Raw genomic sequence first — 16,720 nt, 5'->3', positions numbered from 1 at the left:
TGATTAACTGCAAAGACAAAAGAAAGAAAAAAAAGGAATGGGAAAAGATTTAACAACAAAAATTCAGAAGAACCCATTATTGGTTCTTAGCAACAGAAGTTCCTAAGGGTACAGAACCTAATATGCAGACCTACACGTTATGGTCATTTTATCTGACATTATGGAATGGAAAATAAAAACATCAGAAAGAAAGAAAAGCACAGTTATATACCTCAGATAAAGAAAATAAAACCATTCTGCTAACTGAGACCGAGACTTTTCAAGCTCTTTTCTGTTGGGCAGGGTCAGCACAGCTGCTGCAATCACAGTATCTGTCATTTTAAAACCAAGGGCCTCGTGAAAAGATGAAGGTCTAAATCTCGTGGTCTGGCCCGTCAGCCACGTGTGGGCAGCTGTGCACTTGAAATGTGGCCACCTGAACTGGGAGGTGCTGGAAGCACACAATACACACCGGAGATTCAAACAAAGGGTGTAAATAAATGAAACGAAAAAGGTCAACTAACGCACCAGGTACAAACTTTACATGACATACATGGCTTGCATTTGTGACACGCTGTATTTCTACTGAACACCACGGGTCTAAATTCAAAGCTCAAGTTTGTTCCAAACTGGTATGTTCATCTTGATAAAACAAGGAGTGCCTGTGTTGATCTTCCAAGAAACATTTTTTTGAGTGGAAAGGAGAAAAGAGCAATTCTATGGCATTAAAAGTTTAATGAAAGCTTAGAAACTATCTGATATACCAGCTTTTAAAAAGGATCTCACAACTTTCTTACCTGGTGTATTCGTTCTGGGCTGAGTAACTTCAGTAGTGCTGTGCGTCAGAAGCTCTGGTCTATAAAAATAAAATTGGTATCAGGATGAGAGCATTTAAGACCGCCTTTACTTCCCATATGGTTCATTCTACCTTCAACTGCAGTGAATAAAAAATCATCTTGGTGACTAGATTATTTTGAAAATAGCAATTTACAAAGATTCAGGTGGGACCACCTATTCGTCCTCAAAGGCATTTTAGGCTAACTTGTGGCAAAACAGCTGTGTCTGGCCCCATCCCAGTTCAACCTCGGGTTTCATCCTTCAGGTGAACTAGAGTAAAATACAGGTAGATGTATTCGGCTTTGTCACCCCGAAGCTTGTCCCAACAAATAGACACAAAAATGCACAACCCCAATTAGCAAGCAAATTCTACCTCAAGGACAATTCTTCTGTATTAAATGGGCCTTCTGATCCCATACTCTGCCCTCAAATTACCCATTCTGCTATCTTCCAAACTCAAGCCAGATTGACCCTTTTAAGATCCAGTTCAAATTGTTTTAAGAGGAATCAGCTTTAAAACCTCTTCAACCCTTCACTGACTGTACAGGACATAGAGCTAGGCTTCCTCCCCAGGGCCGTCTCAGTGTATCATGCCCTCAAGGGCACCACTCCCTTCCACACACACTGTGTGGTTATCTGAATATTCAAGGCCATCTGCCACCTCCCTTCCCTGACCTACTTATGCTATGTCCTTCATTTGAACCCCCTTTCTTGCATCCTCTGTGCACAACTGAACCATCTGCATGCTACCCTGGCCCTCTTTCCCAAAGCTGGCGCTTTTCTGTATTGATCAATGCAGTAAGCCTCCCAAGGACTGAGTTTCTGTTGGATCCAATTTTGTATATCTGGTACCTGGTACTACAGAGACACCTGCTTGAAAACTGAATCTAAATGTAATACCTCAGTTTTAAATATGGGGAGTAAAGTCCAATTGGGAGGGGGGAAAGCCCATTTTTATGAAATTAACTTTTCTTAAAGACAACATTAAATGTTTCTGCCAATTATAATCCTACCTTTTAATAACAAATTTAATTCGATTGCCCACTTGAATAATCTTTTCCAGCCTTGGGATCCCATACCACGAGGGACTTCTAAAAGGAATGTTTTCTGGCAGTCCTTCCACGTAGAGGTCATTAGGGTGTGCTTCAAATTTCTGGTAAGGTACAGCCTTAGCTTCGGTGCTCCCTAAGGCTTCAGCTTTATGAAAGAAAAGCAATTCAGAAGACTGGAGACTAAATTTTCGTTGAAATTATATTAAAAAAAATCCATAATAAAGGACATGTCAATTTTTAAACAAGCATCTTTAAAATGACTTTAACAATCACTAAATACAAAAACAGGAATATAGGAATGCATCTTACTATTCTGTTTCTGAATAGGCGCAGCACTGAAACTTTAAAATGTAAAAATGTAATTACTAATTCAACTTTAAACCACATCCAAACAGAGGTGTAACAAGAAAAGAATCAATTTACAAAATATCGGCATTTGTAGGTGTCCCTTGTATCCTGTGTGTTACATTTAATTATTTTATAATCTGACGGTTGAAAAAAAGAGTGCCTTCTTGAAGAATCTGTATTTCTTTGACTCTCACTTTGACTTTCCTCTCAAATTCAAACGCCTTCTGCCTTAATTCCTTCCTTCATTTCATCAGTACCAAATCTGAACGGTTCTACTATATTATAGGATCCCGACAACATAAGTAAGGAGTGTGTATTTGAAAAACCAAATACAATGTAATTTAGATCAGAGCTGTTTAAAGAAATATTACCTCTGAAAACACGGTAAAGGCTTTCACACTCACACCTGGGAGTAATATGTATTACAGTTACTCCGCTAAATGTAACAATAAAGGACACAAACTTAATTCTAACAAAACTTCCTGTAAAATAAAAAAGAACCCAATTGTTGGAGCTAAGAAACAGCACAAGTTACAGAAAGGGGGAAGGTCAAGTGCACTAGCGTTCATCTCATCATGAACAAGGTCTGCTCTGTATTAAGTAACCTGTCCTGTCTCCAGAGTCATTCTGCTTAACTTTGCTTAATTTTTTCCTGAGCACTTAATGCTTTCTAATATACTACATATTTACTTGCTGCTTCGCTATGCGTATCACCCTAATCTATAAACGAATCCTTGGGGACGGGGGGAAGCACTCACTATCTTCTGTGGGGCTGAGTTCTCAGCACCAGACACACAGGGGTTCACAGGTGCTGATCTGCAGCATAACTTTCAAGACTTGGGTTTGATATGATCAACAATCTTAAGTTTTCCTCTTTCCTTGTCAGGAGCCTTGAAGAAAGCAACAATTCTGCTGGTGTTTCTCTCTCTCTAAAGTTTAAGTAAAGGCCAGGAGCAGAATTTTGTTGTTTGTAATGTAATAATGTATAAACTCTTATTTATTTTTTAAATTTTTAATTGTAATAATTAATTACAATGCTGCGTTGGTTTCTGCCCTACAGCAACTCAACTCAGCCTTAAGTATAAATATATCCACTCCCTTTGAAGCCTCCTTTCTCCCCTGCCATCTCACACAATCTCTTATCTATTTTCTTAGCTCTGCTACGATGCCAAAGTATTTCCTACTGGCCAATTTTTCTTTCTGTGACTACACTATCACAGCCACAGCTTTCTTCTTCCATGAAGGAAAAGTCAGCTTACTAGCAAGCACCAATGATCTACTAGGATTGGCTGTTTCTTACAGACCAGGTTCGATTTCTAGAACTAAACGTCCTAGAGGCTAAAGTTTAAGCCTGTTCCTGTAGATGCCCGTTATCTATGCCAACTAGTTATGAATTAGGACAATACCATGGTGGCATCTCTAATGATAACGTTCGCAATCTTTCACTAAATGACTTGGAAATATAGTGATTTTTAAAGCGTAGATTCTTCATTGTTCCTTAGCTGATTTCTGACCAGAAGCACACAGAGGTAAATTTTCATTAAGCTACCCAAGTATTCATGCTGGGCAATCAAGGATAATGAGGGGGGAAAACTTAAATCCTGTCTTTTCCTCAAGGCATTAAGAGTCTCAGGGAGCTAAACCATGTACGTAAAACTGAAGTACACGGATTCTGAAAACAGCAAACAATTAAACGGACTAAGTTTGTAGCTGCCAATTGAACTGCACCTAAAAGCTGGTTTCCTGGGTCTGTAGAAGCCAGAGCCATACACCACTCTCGGAAACCAGGGGAGGAGCAAGAATCTGCACCCAGGAGACTTCAACTTTTTGTGGTAAAACTCACATGGTTTCTTTCACAAAACTGAGAAAAGCCCTGTGTCCTCGTGATTCTCTGTGGCACTTCTGGGCTTCCTTTGATCTTTGCAGTTTTATAATTCAGTGAGGCCCCAAGTACACTGTATGACTAAAAGGTTCAGTAATTTCTCAGTAGTTTTTAATGACATTGGTCCACTCAGTATTTGTTGATCATCTGCTCAGGCACCAAGCACTGTTCTACAAACAGCCAAGACACATGAGATGTGGGCTGTTGTACAAATTGTATTACAGTGGAAGGAAAAAGGCAGCCATTAGTCCTTTAAGAGAAATTAAAGCATGATGACAGGGTGTGCTTCGTGGTTTACGTCAGATGAGCACCTGTGAAGACCTCTCCAAAGACACGTACACCGAGAGAAAGGGCAGGCACCACACGTCTGCGGGAAGAGCGTTCCAGAAACAAGGGTGCTGACAGGGCAGCGGCCCAAGGAGGGCGTGCCCTGACAAACGTAAAGGACAAGCAGGCGGTCCTTACAGCTGCCACCCAGGTGAGCGAGCAGGAAGGCGGGCCGGCCGGGATCAGGGCTGCGGGACTCACTCACAGCACAGAGGGAAGCCACAGAGCACAGTGACAAGCTCCACTGTAAGTTCTCAGTGAGACTGAAAGCCGCTGCTTTGGGGTGCGGCTTTGACTACAGGGAGACAGCAGTGAGGCACAGAAAGACACCGGTCTGCACTATGTTGTCCCTGTCGAGTCAGCAGGGGGCCTTGTGGAAATGAGGAAATCACTCATGACTGCAGGCCGTTGGCCTGGACGCCCGGGGGAGGGTGGTGGCGCTGGGAGGACGGGGAAAGGGACGGCTGCAGGGGGAGTCAAGGACTCGACTTGGGATGCATGGAGTCGGAGGAGCTGCCAACCAGCTGGGTGAATACACAGGTCCAGTGTTAAGAGTTTTCAGGGCTAGAAACTTGAATGTGAAAGTCACTATTCAATACAGACGATACACCATTTTTAAGGTAGACAGAGTGAGACTAACTGCGGAGAAAGCACAGCCAGAGGGCTCAGGACTGAGCTGAGGAGTAGCGTCCAAAATGTAAAGACTGAACTTAAGGCAAGAGCTGAGGAAGGAATGAAGAGGACAGCCAGTGAGGTGGAAAGAAATGCAGTGTCAGTAACATTTGAAACTTGCCATAAGAATAGTTGAAAATGCTTAAGTAAGAAAGTAACAAAAGCCATCACAATGATAAACCAAAGCAAAGGACTGTAACTGTTTGGGGACAGGAAGCACAGCAAGCACTGCAGACACTGCCCGCCCTCCAGGACAGGGCGCCTCTGGCGGCCCTCCACACTCCACTGCGGCACACTGCTACAAGGCGCCCCGTCTGCGAACCGCTCCGTGCCGAAAAGCCTGTCCGTAGTATCAGTAATTTAGTCCAGAGGACATGGGGGTTCACCACAATGTTCTCTCCCCTTCCACACAGGTTTAAAACTTTTCACAATATATGTTCAAAAAGCAAACAATAAAAGAGAGCTGGAGATGAGCCATCCATGGTATCTACTTTCTTAAAAATCAAAATTTGGAAAAATTATTCTGTTAATACTTTAGCTAGGGAGGAAATTAGACTTACCAAATTTTTTACAGAAAAGCTGATCTACCATCTTTCGTAACTTAGTGATTCTGGCATACCACTCTTCCTTGACTGTAAGAGTAACATACACAAATTCTTTAGTTTGATGACATTAATAAAACTACTAAATGTCATGAAATAAATTATTAAGTAGGCAGTATTGTTTTCCTGTTCTAAAATTATTTCTAAGATTTCATAATGTGTTTATTAAAACAGTGCTGACACTGAATGAAAAGTGTAAAAACTCACAAAACAATGACAAAATGAAAATTTATAATTTAATAGTAATATTACATGGTACTATACCATGTCATCCTTAAAGCTAGAAAGAGAATCCATTTCACTAAAGAACAGCTAGCAGGCAGTTTTGTTACATTTGGGGCTATGATAATGCTGGCAATCCTTTTATTATACCAACTGTAAGTGATAAAATTGTCATTTTATGTCCCCACCCAAAGTCCTCCACTACAGAGCAAAAGCAACTAAGAGAGCAAATCATGACTCTATTTCCTTCAAAACACATTTAACCAACAAGTGATGATGCTCATGGCTTTCTGTGCTAAGACTTTACGTTGTGGGTATCAGGATTGATCATCATTCAACTGATTATCTAGACTAGCATAATAAACGTTGAACACATTACGCCAGATAAATTTTTCATCTCAATGGAGAACAGACATCGTCCTTTTATAGTCTACCCAAAAATGTGATGTTTACATTTATTTCTAATGAGTTATTGAGAAGAAAAGATTATTCTCGAGAATCTACAACAATATTCCTTGTATATCATGTTCTGATTTAGCATACAATTTGACATAAGACTGAAGACCTACCTCCTGAAGCTGGTTTATCAAGCTGTAAGTCTTCACGTGTTGAATTCAGAAGTTCATGCCTGAAAGGTGAGAAAAATTACTGAATATTTACCCCATCAATATTCAGCAAAAGTAGTAACTGCTAGCACTTATATAGTAATTGAGTTTTCAAGGCCAGTTTTCAAAAGATAGCCTGGACTCCTGAGCATAATTAAATCCTAAGATATTTAAGACAACTTGGTAACTGCAAGTTGTTTCATAATGGTCTTCATGGAACATATGTCCTCAAACACACACACAAAAAACAGTTAACTTGGTAAATCAAAGGTATTTTACAAAAGCAGAACACCAAAAGAATCAAACTACAAAATTTTAAATGAGATTCTTCAATTTCACTTTACATTCAGGATAACTTACTTTAACTTATCTATAATCTAGTTATAAAAATCCTAAATAAATTTCAAAACTAACTGAACTAAATATATTTCAGAATACACATGCTTTAAAAATTTTCCAAATACATAAACACTCCAACAAATTTGCACAATCTGACTTATGTATCACTATTTTATTGTAATATCCTCAAGTAACAGAGCAGGGGCAGGAGAGTGGGATCACAGAGAAGCATGACAATGTATTAACTGTAATCTCAGAAATGCCGGAAACTAATACAGGATTAAGGTAATGGAGGAGCTGTGAAATAAAACACTTGCTGAAGGATAGAATCACCCCTTTCAATAAACAAATAGTATATGTGTATCAAGACTAACCACATTTAACATTTGGGGAAAGGGTGACTAAGTATTTTCCAAACGTGGAAGATGGCTTCCAATAAATGAGGATATCAAAAGGACTTGAACAGAATGTGCAAGGCATGAGTACCTTGTGATGAACTTGCACAAAGATTTAAATACCAAATATATAGTTTTATATGCTTTAATATTAACAACAAGCAAAATCTACAAACTAATCAGCATATTTTCCTTAGTTATTAAAAAAAATTGAAACTTCTAACAAATTAAAAAGAAGCACTGTAAGAAAATGACAGTATAAGAGTTCTGAAAACTATATGCTTCTTAATATCTCAGTGTGTGTGTGTGTGTGTGTGTGTGTGAGAGAGAGAGAGAGAGAGAGAGAGAGAGAGAGGCGGGGAGGAAGGTTGTTTACGATTCCTGCCTAGGACTAGTGTCAGGGTTTTACAATAAGCCCTTTTTGTTTACCATTCAGTTTCATGAGAGACTATGAAATATTTACTTCCTCCTTCTCATTGCCACAGTCCCTCATCTGTTTAAAAAAAGGAAAAAAAGGCGTGGACAGTCAGGTAAAGTGCTGGGCTCTACTGGACACGTGGCGCTGGACTGCCGTTGTCATCATTCAGCCTTCAGAGCGTGTTCCCCACGCCCAGGAGCCTCCAGTTTAATAAGCACTGGAATCACCGGGGGCCCGCAGCACAGACAGGCTGGATCCAGAAGGTCTAGGTAGGATCTGAGATTCGGTGTCTGCAAAGCTCTCGGGTGATGCCAATGCTGGTCTGCGTGGCTGCCTACCACGTGGTCCCGTGTGAGCAGAGTTACACTTGGCAGCACTTGATTGATCATGGAAAATGGAGGCCAAAATCTTTAAACTATCATTTGTTTGAAAGTAGAGTATCTGTTAATAACAAGCTTCTCTGTAGAGGACGACTCGCCTATTAACTGAGGGGTCTCGAGTCTTTTTCATCCTTCATTAAATTCTGTTGTTCCCTTACGTAATACCAACGCAGAAGAACGTCTGCTTGGTTGTACTCTTTGGTCAAAGTGTTTGTTAATGTCTCCATTTTCCCAACCAGAATAAAGAATATCAACATTTCTGCAAATGACTATCCTGCTGCTGTTCTGACCTTACTATTTATAGCCCAAAGTCAGGAAAAAACTAAATCAGTTATAATATGCACATAACTCAAAAAGATATCCATATTAGAACTTAACAATCAAAGTCACGTATATAAGTGAACCTCTCCCCACCCCCGCTGAAAAGTGAGGACTACAGAATAAACCCATCATGGTGTTCTCATTCCCAGGCCTGCGCCTGACTGAGGAATTTGACACAAACTGAACCAAAGGGAAGTCGGGTTTTCCTGCTCTCACAGGCAGCTAGCGCCTCTCCTCAGTAGATGCGTCTGGCTGCAATTCCTGGAACTGCTGCATCCAGACTCAGAACTAGTCTAAGGAAGCTAGCAGCATAAGGAGGAAGAATCTGGAGAGAAGCAGAAGCAGAGCCTCACTGTTCTAATCCTCCTATCTCCCAGCTAGGTGAGATAAGAAGCTTACTGACAGTATCAGTCCAACCGGAAGGAGGGTTTCTGTTATTTACTGCTGGAGACATCCCAACTGCTACCCAACCTCTTTCATGCTGGAATCTCTGATTTCATACATGTTTGTCTGGCTACAGAACTGAAGGTTCAACTCATTTTCACATAGAACTTGGAAAGAATGACTTAACAGTGCTATATCTGTTACCGCTCAAACCAAGGACATGACATCAGTGTAATTTTCATTCCTTATTGTGACATGGTTTTGTTCTCTGGAACCTAGAACCTTCTGCCTTTATCCTTAGGGCACTGAAACTTTATGAAATGTGACTAGGCATATATCTTTGTTTTCTTCTCATTTATCCTGCTCCACACGTTTTTTTAGGCTTGGAAAATAAATGCTATGCGTTTTTGACACTTTCCTTCTCTTTTCACATTAAGTCAGATGTCACATGCGTTTGAGCAAACTCCAGATCGATAGTGGACAGGGAAACCTGGCGAGCTGTAGTCCACGGGGTCACAAAAAGTTGGACATGACTTAGCGATGCAACAACAAACAGATGTCACTAGATAAGGACTCACTAGTCTTTCTCATGTCTCATGTAAATAATCATCTTTATAAATTATAATACTAACAAATCTTCTAGACTTTTCATTGAAAATTTTAGTTCAGCAATTATATTTAATAATTTCCAAAGACAATTAGTCTCCAGTTGTTCCCATTTACAAATGCATCTAATACTTGCTTCATGTAGCTAAGAGAAAGTTTCCATACATCTACATTTGCTGAATATATTGATAAATATCCTGATAGCTTTTTAAAACTTTTATTGTAATCTTAATAAAATTTTAGTTGGTAGAAAATATGGAAATGTGTTATGTGGTTGCCATTTTTAAATGGAAGCAGATACACTTCCAAATGATACACGTACTTTTGGACAGGTGTTCATATTCCAAAAGCCAACTATGTCAAAACTCACACAGACACACTGAAAAGCAGAAAATAAAACAACAACTTACTTTAAATATAGCACCTAGTGGCTAGCAGACTTCCCTGGTGGCTCAGACGGTAAAAGTGTCTACCTACAATGCAGGAGACCTGGGTTCGATCCCTGGGTAGGGAAGATCCGCTGGAGAAGGAAATGGCAACCCACTCCAGTATTCTTGCCTGGAAAATCCCATGGACAGAGGAGCTTGGCGGGCTACAGCCCACGGGGTCGCAAAGAGTCAGACACGACTGAGCAACTTCACTTCACTTCAGTGGCTAGTGAGTATTTGTCAACAATATAAAAAGATGCAATAATCAAGGTCAAAGAAAAAGTTTAAGAGTCTTACTTCTTAATCACAAAACGAATCCTTTCCTTTGCAAGTAATATCCTCTCAAGGCGAGGGATTCCATAAGTTGATGGCCTTCTAAAGGGGATTCCTTCTGGAAGTCCTTCTACATAAAGATCTTCCACATGGGACTGGAAAAGAGGGTACGGGATCGTCACAGGACCTTTGGCTTTTATAGCTTGAGCTTTAAGGGTAAAAAGAGAAAGGAAAAAATTATGAAGTGACAAGGATTCAGCACAGATGGCAGAAAAGCCTAATAATCGAATACACCAATATTACTCTGTAGTTTTTATAACTATTTTAAAATTCCATTTATTATCATGGCATCAAAAGAAAAATAGCACAAAAGAACCGAAAGGAAAAGAACACCAAAGATGTCAGTACTTTACTTAACCCAAACTGCAAGGATATATTAACAATATATTATTTTGAAATAATATAGATAGAGGCAGACCTTCCTTTGAAATTTTAACCACAAATGAATCCAAAAAAATATACCAGTTAATATCAGCTAGTACAAACAGCATATAATGAAGAAGCAATATTTTTTAAATATGCTTTTGTAAAAAGGATTTTTTAGTAAAATAACTGAAGCAGAACATTTCTCCGAAATGTAGAAATTATAAGATTTATGTACCCAAGAGGGCTTCCCTGGTGGCTCAGACGGTAAAGCGTCTGTCTGCAAAGCAGGAGACCTGGGCTCAACCCCTGGGTCGGGAAGCTCCCCTGGAGAAGGAAACGGCAACCCACTCCAGTACTCTTGTCTGGAAAACTCCATGGATGAAGGAGCCTGGTAGGCTACAGTCCATGGGATGGCAGAGTTGGACATGACTGAGCAACTTCACTGGTTCACTTTCAACTTCACTATGTATCCAAGAGCAAAATAATACAACAGGTGCAAAAAGCCAAAAGGATAGGAAGCGTTACACATCAAATAGAAGGAACAGACGCTGATACTTTTATTAAACTACACCGAGTCAGTCTGTCTAAATGATAATGGACATGTAAATGCAGTTGGGTGTTACAAAGTACATACAATGTTCTTAGGTGTGACAATGCAACAGATTAAGAGAACACCTTCCTCTCACTGAACTCAGCACTGTTCAGTGAAAAGTTTTGAGAGGTGACATGACACGACGGCTTGGACACCAGAGTTTTAAAATGCTTTGCATCAAAGTCTACAACAAATATATAAAAACAAACTCAAATATGCAAGTTGAAAGTTAAAAGGAAGTATGAGTTGACAATTAAATAAAGGAAACTCTTGTAAAGCTTTGCTATAATCTAGAAACAAAATTTCTAAGATTTGGATAGCCACCATCCACGGCCTTCTCAGAGACAGATTAAAAAAGGCAGGCACCACACTGGTAGAATGGGACTTGCTCATGTTAGATGAACAGTCCAATGATAAAAAGCTCGAGAACAAAATGTCACAAGAATTATTGAGTTTAAGACTTACCATACTTTCTTTCAAACAACTCTTCAACTTGTTTACGCAGATCAGTAATTCGAGCATTCCATTTCTCTGAAAATTTAGAGAAAAAGTTAAAACTCAATAATAAATCCCTGTTTGGGGCACTAATATGCTCTTAACATGACCCAACATCTCAAGACCTATTTTCTACATAATATATCCTAATTTGAAACAGTCTATATAATTTTACTGCTTTCGTAAGAACTGGTTTTTTTTTTTTTTTATGGTACTTATAATTGGTTCAATAAGAGATTGGAGTTAGGGTGTTTAAAGTTTATTTTCAAAACCCTTCTTACTGAGTACTTCTTTTTAAAATCATAAATTCTCTAAAGCAGGTGGGCAGAAAAGACCCATACAATTAAACACTACAAAGTGAGGCAAAAATGAGAGAGAGAGTCACCAAGACTGTGCAGGAAACCTTCCAACACGTGTCGGAGTTGTATGGAAATACGAGTTTGTGCATAGTTGTAACTCCTAATAGCATGCTAAAAACACATGCACACTTAGTATGGGTGTGGTGTGCTGCATGCACGCTCAGCCGTGTCCGACTCTTTGTGACCCATGGACTACAGCCCCCCAGGCTCCTCTGTCCATAGAATTTTCCACAAAAGAACACTGGAGTGGGTAGCCATTTCCTTCTCCAAGAGATCTTCCCCACCCAGGGGCTGAATCCGTATCCCTGGCGTCTCCTGCATTGGCAGGTGGATTCTTTACCACTAGCGCCACCTAGGAAGCCCAGTAATTATGACTAAAGACAAGTTAAAATATATTAAAGTGCTATTTTTTAAAATGTGTACAGCTAACTGTTCTATCTATTCAAAATAAGGATCACAAACCCAATTTGCCACTAATATTTCACTTAGTCCCTTCAAATGGATACACTGTCTCCATTGGGATTTGACTAGATTAGAGGCTAGTAGTTACACAAAGCAAGGAAAACTAATATCAAAATTCTATCTGGGGCTTCCCCTAGTGGCCCATTCGTTGAGAATCCACCTGCCAATGCAGGGGATGTGGCTTTGATCCCTGATCCAGAAACTAAGATCCCATATGCTGCAGGGCAACTGACCCCGTGAGCCACAACTACTGAAGCCCAGACCCCTAGAGTCTGTGCAAGGCAACAAGAGAAGCCCGTGCACTGCAACCAAGCCCACCACAGCCAGAAAATAGAATCAATCTTAAAAAATTATATCTGAAATTAAAAAGTGGTCTAAATCTCAGACAGATAACTGAATTACTAAGTCAGTAACAATGATTTTTAAGCCTGCCATTCTTTTTCTTTTTTTGGTGGCTGTACCATGACTTGCGGGCTCTTAGTTCCCCTGACCAAGGACTATAAACCTGGGCCCAGGCAGTGAAAGTGGTCCTAACTACTGGATCACCAGTGAATTTCCTCAAGCTTACTAGTTCTAATTAACAATGGAGGATACCACACTTAACCGGGATCTTACCGAAGTTGAACTCCCTCACTTTCCGTTTGCCGGCATTCGCAGGTTCTGTGACGGGTGGCTGGGGAGGTTCACTGCTCTTTGGTCTCTTGGCAGGTGGAGGATAGTCATCATCTTGAAAAAGAAAACCATCATCACTGGAGGGACAGGCAAAATGAACGACAGCCACTGCCTGTAAAGATCTCAACACTTGAAAGACGTGGGGGGTTTAAGTATGATTGGAACGTCAGTTGTTAATTTCTGTATTGCCATTTCAGCATCATTTTTTCCCAGTTACATTTCCAGCTTTCCTACTCTTCTGGGAGCTGATCAAGTGAATCATCCTCATTTTCCTTTGTCTTCTTTTTTCAATTTGCTTGAAATTAGTTTGAATTAAGTCATTAGAAATTTCCTTTTCTCCTAACTCCTTTCAGAGGGCTGTCAAGAATTATAGTGTATTTTAAGTCTTTCATGAAAAAGGTTTCAATGGAGACAGCTAAGGAAACCATACAAATATATAAGGAAGGGGGAAGAATATGTAGCTTGAATGGAAAAATATTTAAACTTATACAATATTCAAGCACATAAAGGAGGTTAGATAACTAACTGTACAGATAACTTTCAATAAACAAAACTAAAAGAAATAAGATTACATTATTTGTGAAACAAGCATTGTTGATTCATCCGATACAATACCTATGTATGGAGATCATATACTTAAGCACAGAATATAGACCACCCAAGAAATCTGTAGTAAGCTTTCTTTGTAGCTATCACTACAACTCAACTCTGCTATGATGCTGCAGTATATTTGATGCTAGAATTAAGGACATTGGATCAAGTAAGAAAAGCTGTCACTGTCATATTCTTCTGATCCCTGGAAAATACCAGTTGGCACACGACTAAGATTTCTATTCAAACACCATCTGTAAATTATTGAAAATATCATTTTAAGAAATCTACACTTAAACTTGGAATGAAGAAGAAAATAATTATTGAGTTAAAGGAAACAGCAGTAACAAAGAGATACCATAAGATACAATAAATTACCCTTTTCAGGGTAATTTTCATTCTCATTTTATAGCTAACAAACAGGATCAGAGAATGTTACAGACTTAACTATGTTATGAGATCATGAATATAATTCTTTAAGCTATTAACTAATAGATAAGCTCTCAAAGAATAACATGAAATCCAAATTTAGCATCATACGCCACGTTGCCTGGCACAGCAATGGGTGACTTTTATATACTCTGTATATTAATCAAGGGAATCTACGCATAAGCCTAAAATACTTAAATGTCATTCCTCTCATAGCATCAGAGGACAAGGCACACTGATTCTCCTGTTCACTGACTGTGGGTTCTTCCTTTACAGGCTAATAGGGACTGGTGCCACAAACCCTGTGGATACCAAAATCCACGGATGCTGACGTCACTATAAAACTAGCATATTACTCACATATAACCTATGCACATCCTCCCTTATACTTCATATCATCTCTACATTACTTATAATACCTAAGACAATGTCAGTGCTGGACAGATAGCTCCCTGGCACGTGGCTAATTCAAATTTTGCTTTGTAGAACTTGCTAAAAAATTGTTCCCCAATACTCCTCATCCATGGTTGGTTAAAGCTTGGAGATATGGAGGGCCAAAGAAAATGTCAACAGATTTCTAAAAACCTGAAATCATTTACTGACCATTCAAACCAACAGGAGAAAAAGGTGTTGAGTCACTGGGGCCAGATAAAGTCATATTAGGACTTATTTACATGCCAGTAAATCTGGAAAAGGAAATGGCAACCCACTCCAGTACTCTTTCCTGAAAAATCTCAAGGATGGAGGAGCCTGTAGGCTATAGTCCATGGGGTCACAGAGAGTTGGACACAACTGAGCAACTAAGCACAGCACACGCGCTGGCAAATCTTAAAGTGCTACTCTAACGGATACTACTTCAGACAACAGTTACCATATAACAACAGACGACACTATAAAAACTTTCAGTGTTCAATTCCACTGTAGAAAAGCACGTGCAAAACCAGAAAAAAAATCTGTGGAAAAGAACAATTTTGAAATGACGAACTACCAGTAAAATAAAAACTTGACTATGAAGAATTCTGGGCTCATAAGTTAGTACAAGGATTAAAAATAGTCAAAACATTCCATAATAGGTTTGAACCTAATTATTTAATGCCCTACGTAGATGTATTTTGGAAAACATATTAGGTATCTCTAATGTTTGGTTTCTGAAAACAGACAGACAAAATCCTTCTTTTCCAATTTCCAAAGAGATTTTTAGAAGCCAAAGAATATTTTTAGGCTAGTTTGCAAAGGATAAAGTGAAATATACTTATCTGACCTATGAATATTGTCCAAGCATTTTAACTGTTCAGTGTATTTCTTTATGAACGTTAAGCAATGATATTTAAAACAAAACGATTTTCCTTACAGGCTAATATAGCCTAAATATTTCTATAAATTGAAATTTTAAATGATTATTAAATTAGATAAAACGAAAACTGAAAGAATATAAAAAAGAAAATATAGCTTATGATGGTAACAAAATTCATCCCAACTGTAATCTGAGAAGTTTGACACTGAGGTGAAGGGGAAAGGGCAAGAGAGCTTTGCTTTTCTTTAGTGTCCAACAACCACATTTCTTGAATCAGATTAACTTACTTTAATACAAAAGGATTTAATAGTCTAAATATATTTTATAAAAATAACCTCCTTGACCATAACTAGAAAAAAGACAAATCTAGTAGAGTATTTTTTAACAAGTTAACAAATGATTTAACAAAGACTGTAAAACATTAAAAAGCATTTATCACATTTCTCTCGAGACAATAATGAAGTCAATCTATTAAATGTGAACAGATGAAGTTATTTGTGATAATAAAATACCACAACATAAATTCTATTAAAAGACTAACCCATTTCATATACTTACTACATAATTATAAAGGGTGTTTTAATTTATATGAAATATGGAATTACGTCAAGAAGAGCTATGAACTCAAACACACCTTTTTTTTTTCTCCACTACTGCAGCAAAAAACTGATTCTGGGAAAGTATGAGGAAACGTTACTCTTGACCTCACAATCCATTTCACAAAGGATTAAAATTATTTCTTTGTCGCAGAAATCAGTCTGCCTCTAACAATCAGTTCAGCAGGGAGCACTGTTTTCTAATTATCATGGCGCTTCCACATTATAAACAATCACTTCTTTAAAAAAAAAAAAAAAACCATGCATCTCTGGATGCTTCAAATTGAAGCCCAAACTAAAAATGTTTATATCTTCAAAACTAGAAGCTTATAAAATGTATTTCAAGGTATTTTAGCATGCAAAAGCTGCAAATGAGTGAGGAATATGGCCTAGCTATGCTGCAATGCTAAAAACAAGCCTCCCACCCCATGAAAAAAGGGCAGAGATAGTCCCCAATTCAAAATTTCTATCAAGAAAAACCTGGTTTTCCTTTTTGCCACATACTACTTACAGATATGCCCATAGAGAACACAGAAATCAGAGCTCAAATGTGTTACTGAATTTATCTAATTCTTGATGAATGCATTAATATATAAAAACTTTTTTCTGATACTTATTTTCAACATGATCAAATTGGTAATTTTATCAAATAATCTGACACCTATTCAAACTAAAAGAAATGAAATAAAAATAAATCAGGTACTCTTTCTCTTGAAATTATTTGGAGGTATTAA

At 38.6% G+C, this 16,720-nt stretch overlaps 1 protein-coding gene across 9 annotated transcripts in view; it reads right to left on the bottom strand.

Moving 5' to 3' along the window:
- Positions 1-16,720, bottom strand: part of GTF2I (general transcription factor IIi) — an 81,768-nt gene that overhangs the window by 16,869 nt on the left and 48,179 nt on the right. For all 9 annotated transcript variants that reach the window (XM_027527384.1, XM_027527385.1, XM_027527389.1 and 6 more), the window contains 7 exons: positions 13,020-13,130; positions 11,554-11,619; positions 10,095-10,278; positions 6,491-6,549; positions 5,658-5,729; positions 1,830-2,013; positions 777-835 (listed from right to left, as the gene is read on the bottom strand). In XM_027527384.1, the coding sequence (XP_027383185.1) occupies positions 777-835; positions 1,830-2,013; positions 5,658-5,729; positions 6,491-6,549; positions 10,095-10,278; positions 11,554-11,619; positions 13,020-13,130 (735 nt within the window). The remainder of the gene's footprint in view (positions 1-776; positions 836-1,829; positions 2,014-5,657; positions 5,730-6,490; positions 6,550-10,094; positions 10,279-11,553; positions 11,620-13,019; positions 13,131-16,720) is intronic.

The sequence above is a fragment of the Bos indicus x Bos taurus genome, chromosome 25, assembly GCF_003369695.1.
Source record: "Bos indicus x Bos taurus breed Angus x Brahman F1 hybrid chromosome 25, Bos_hybrid_MaternalHap_v2.0, whole genome shotgun sequence".
In the NCBI taxonomy this organism is placed as follows: domain Eukaryota; kingdom Metazoa; phylum Chordata; class Mammalia; order Artiodactyla; family Bovidae; genus Bos; species Bos indicus x Bos taurus.
Note: the sequence above shows the minus strand (reverse complement) of the source record. Positions and strands in the feature narration are given on the sequence as shown.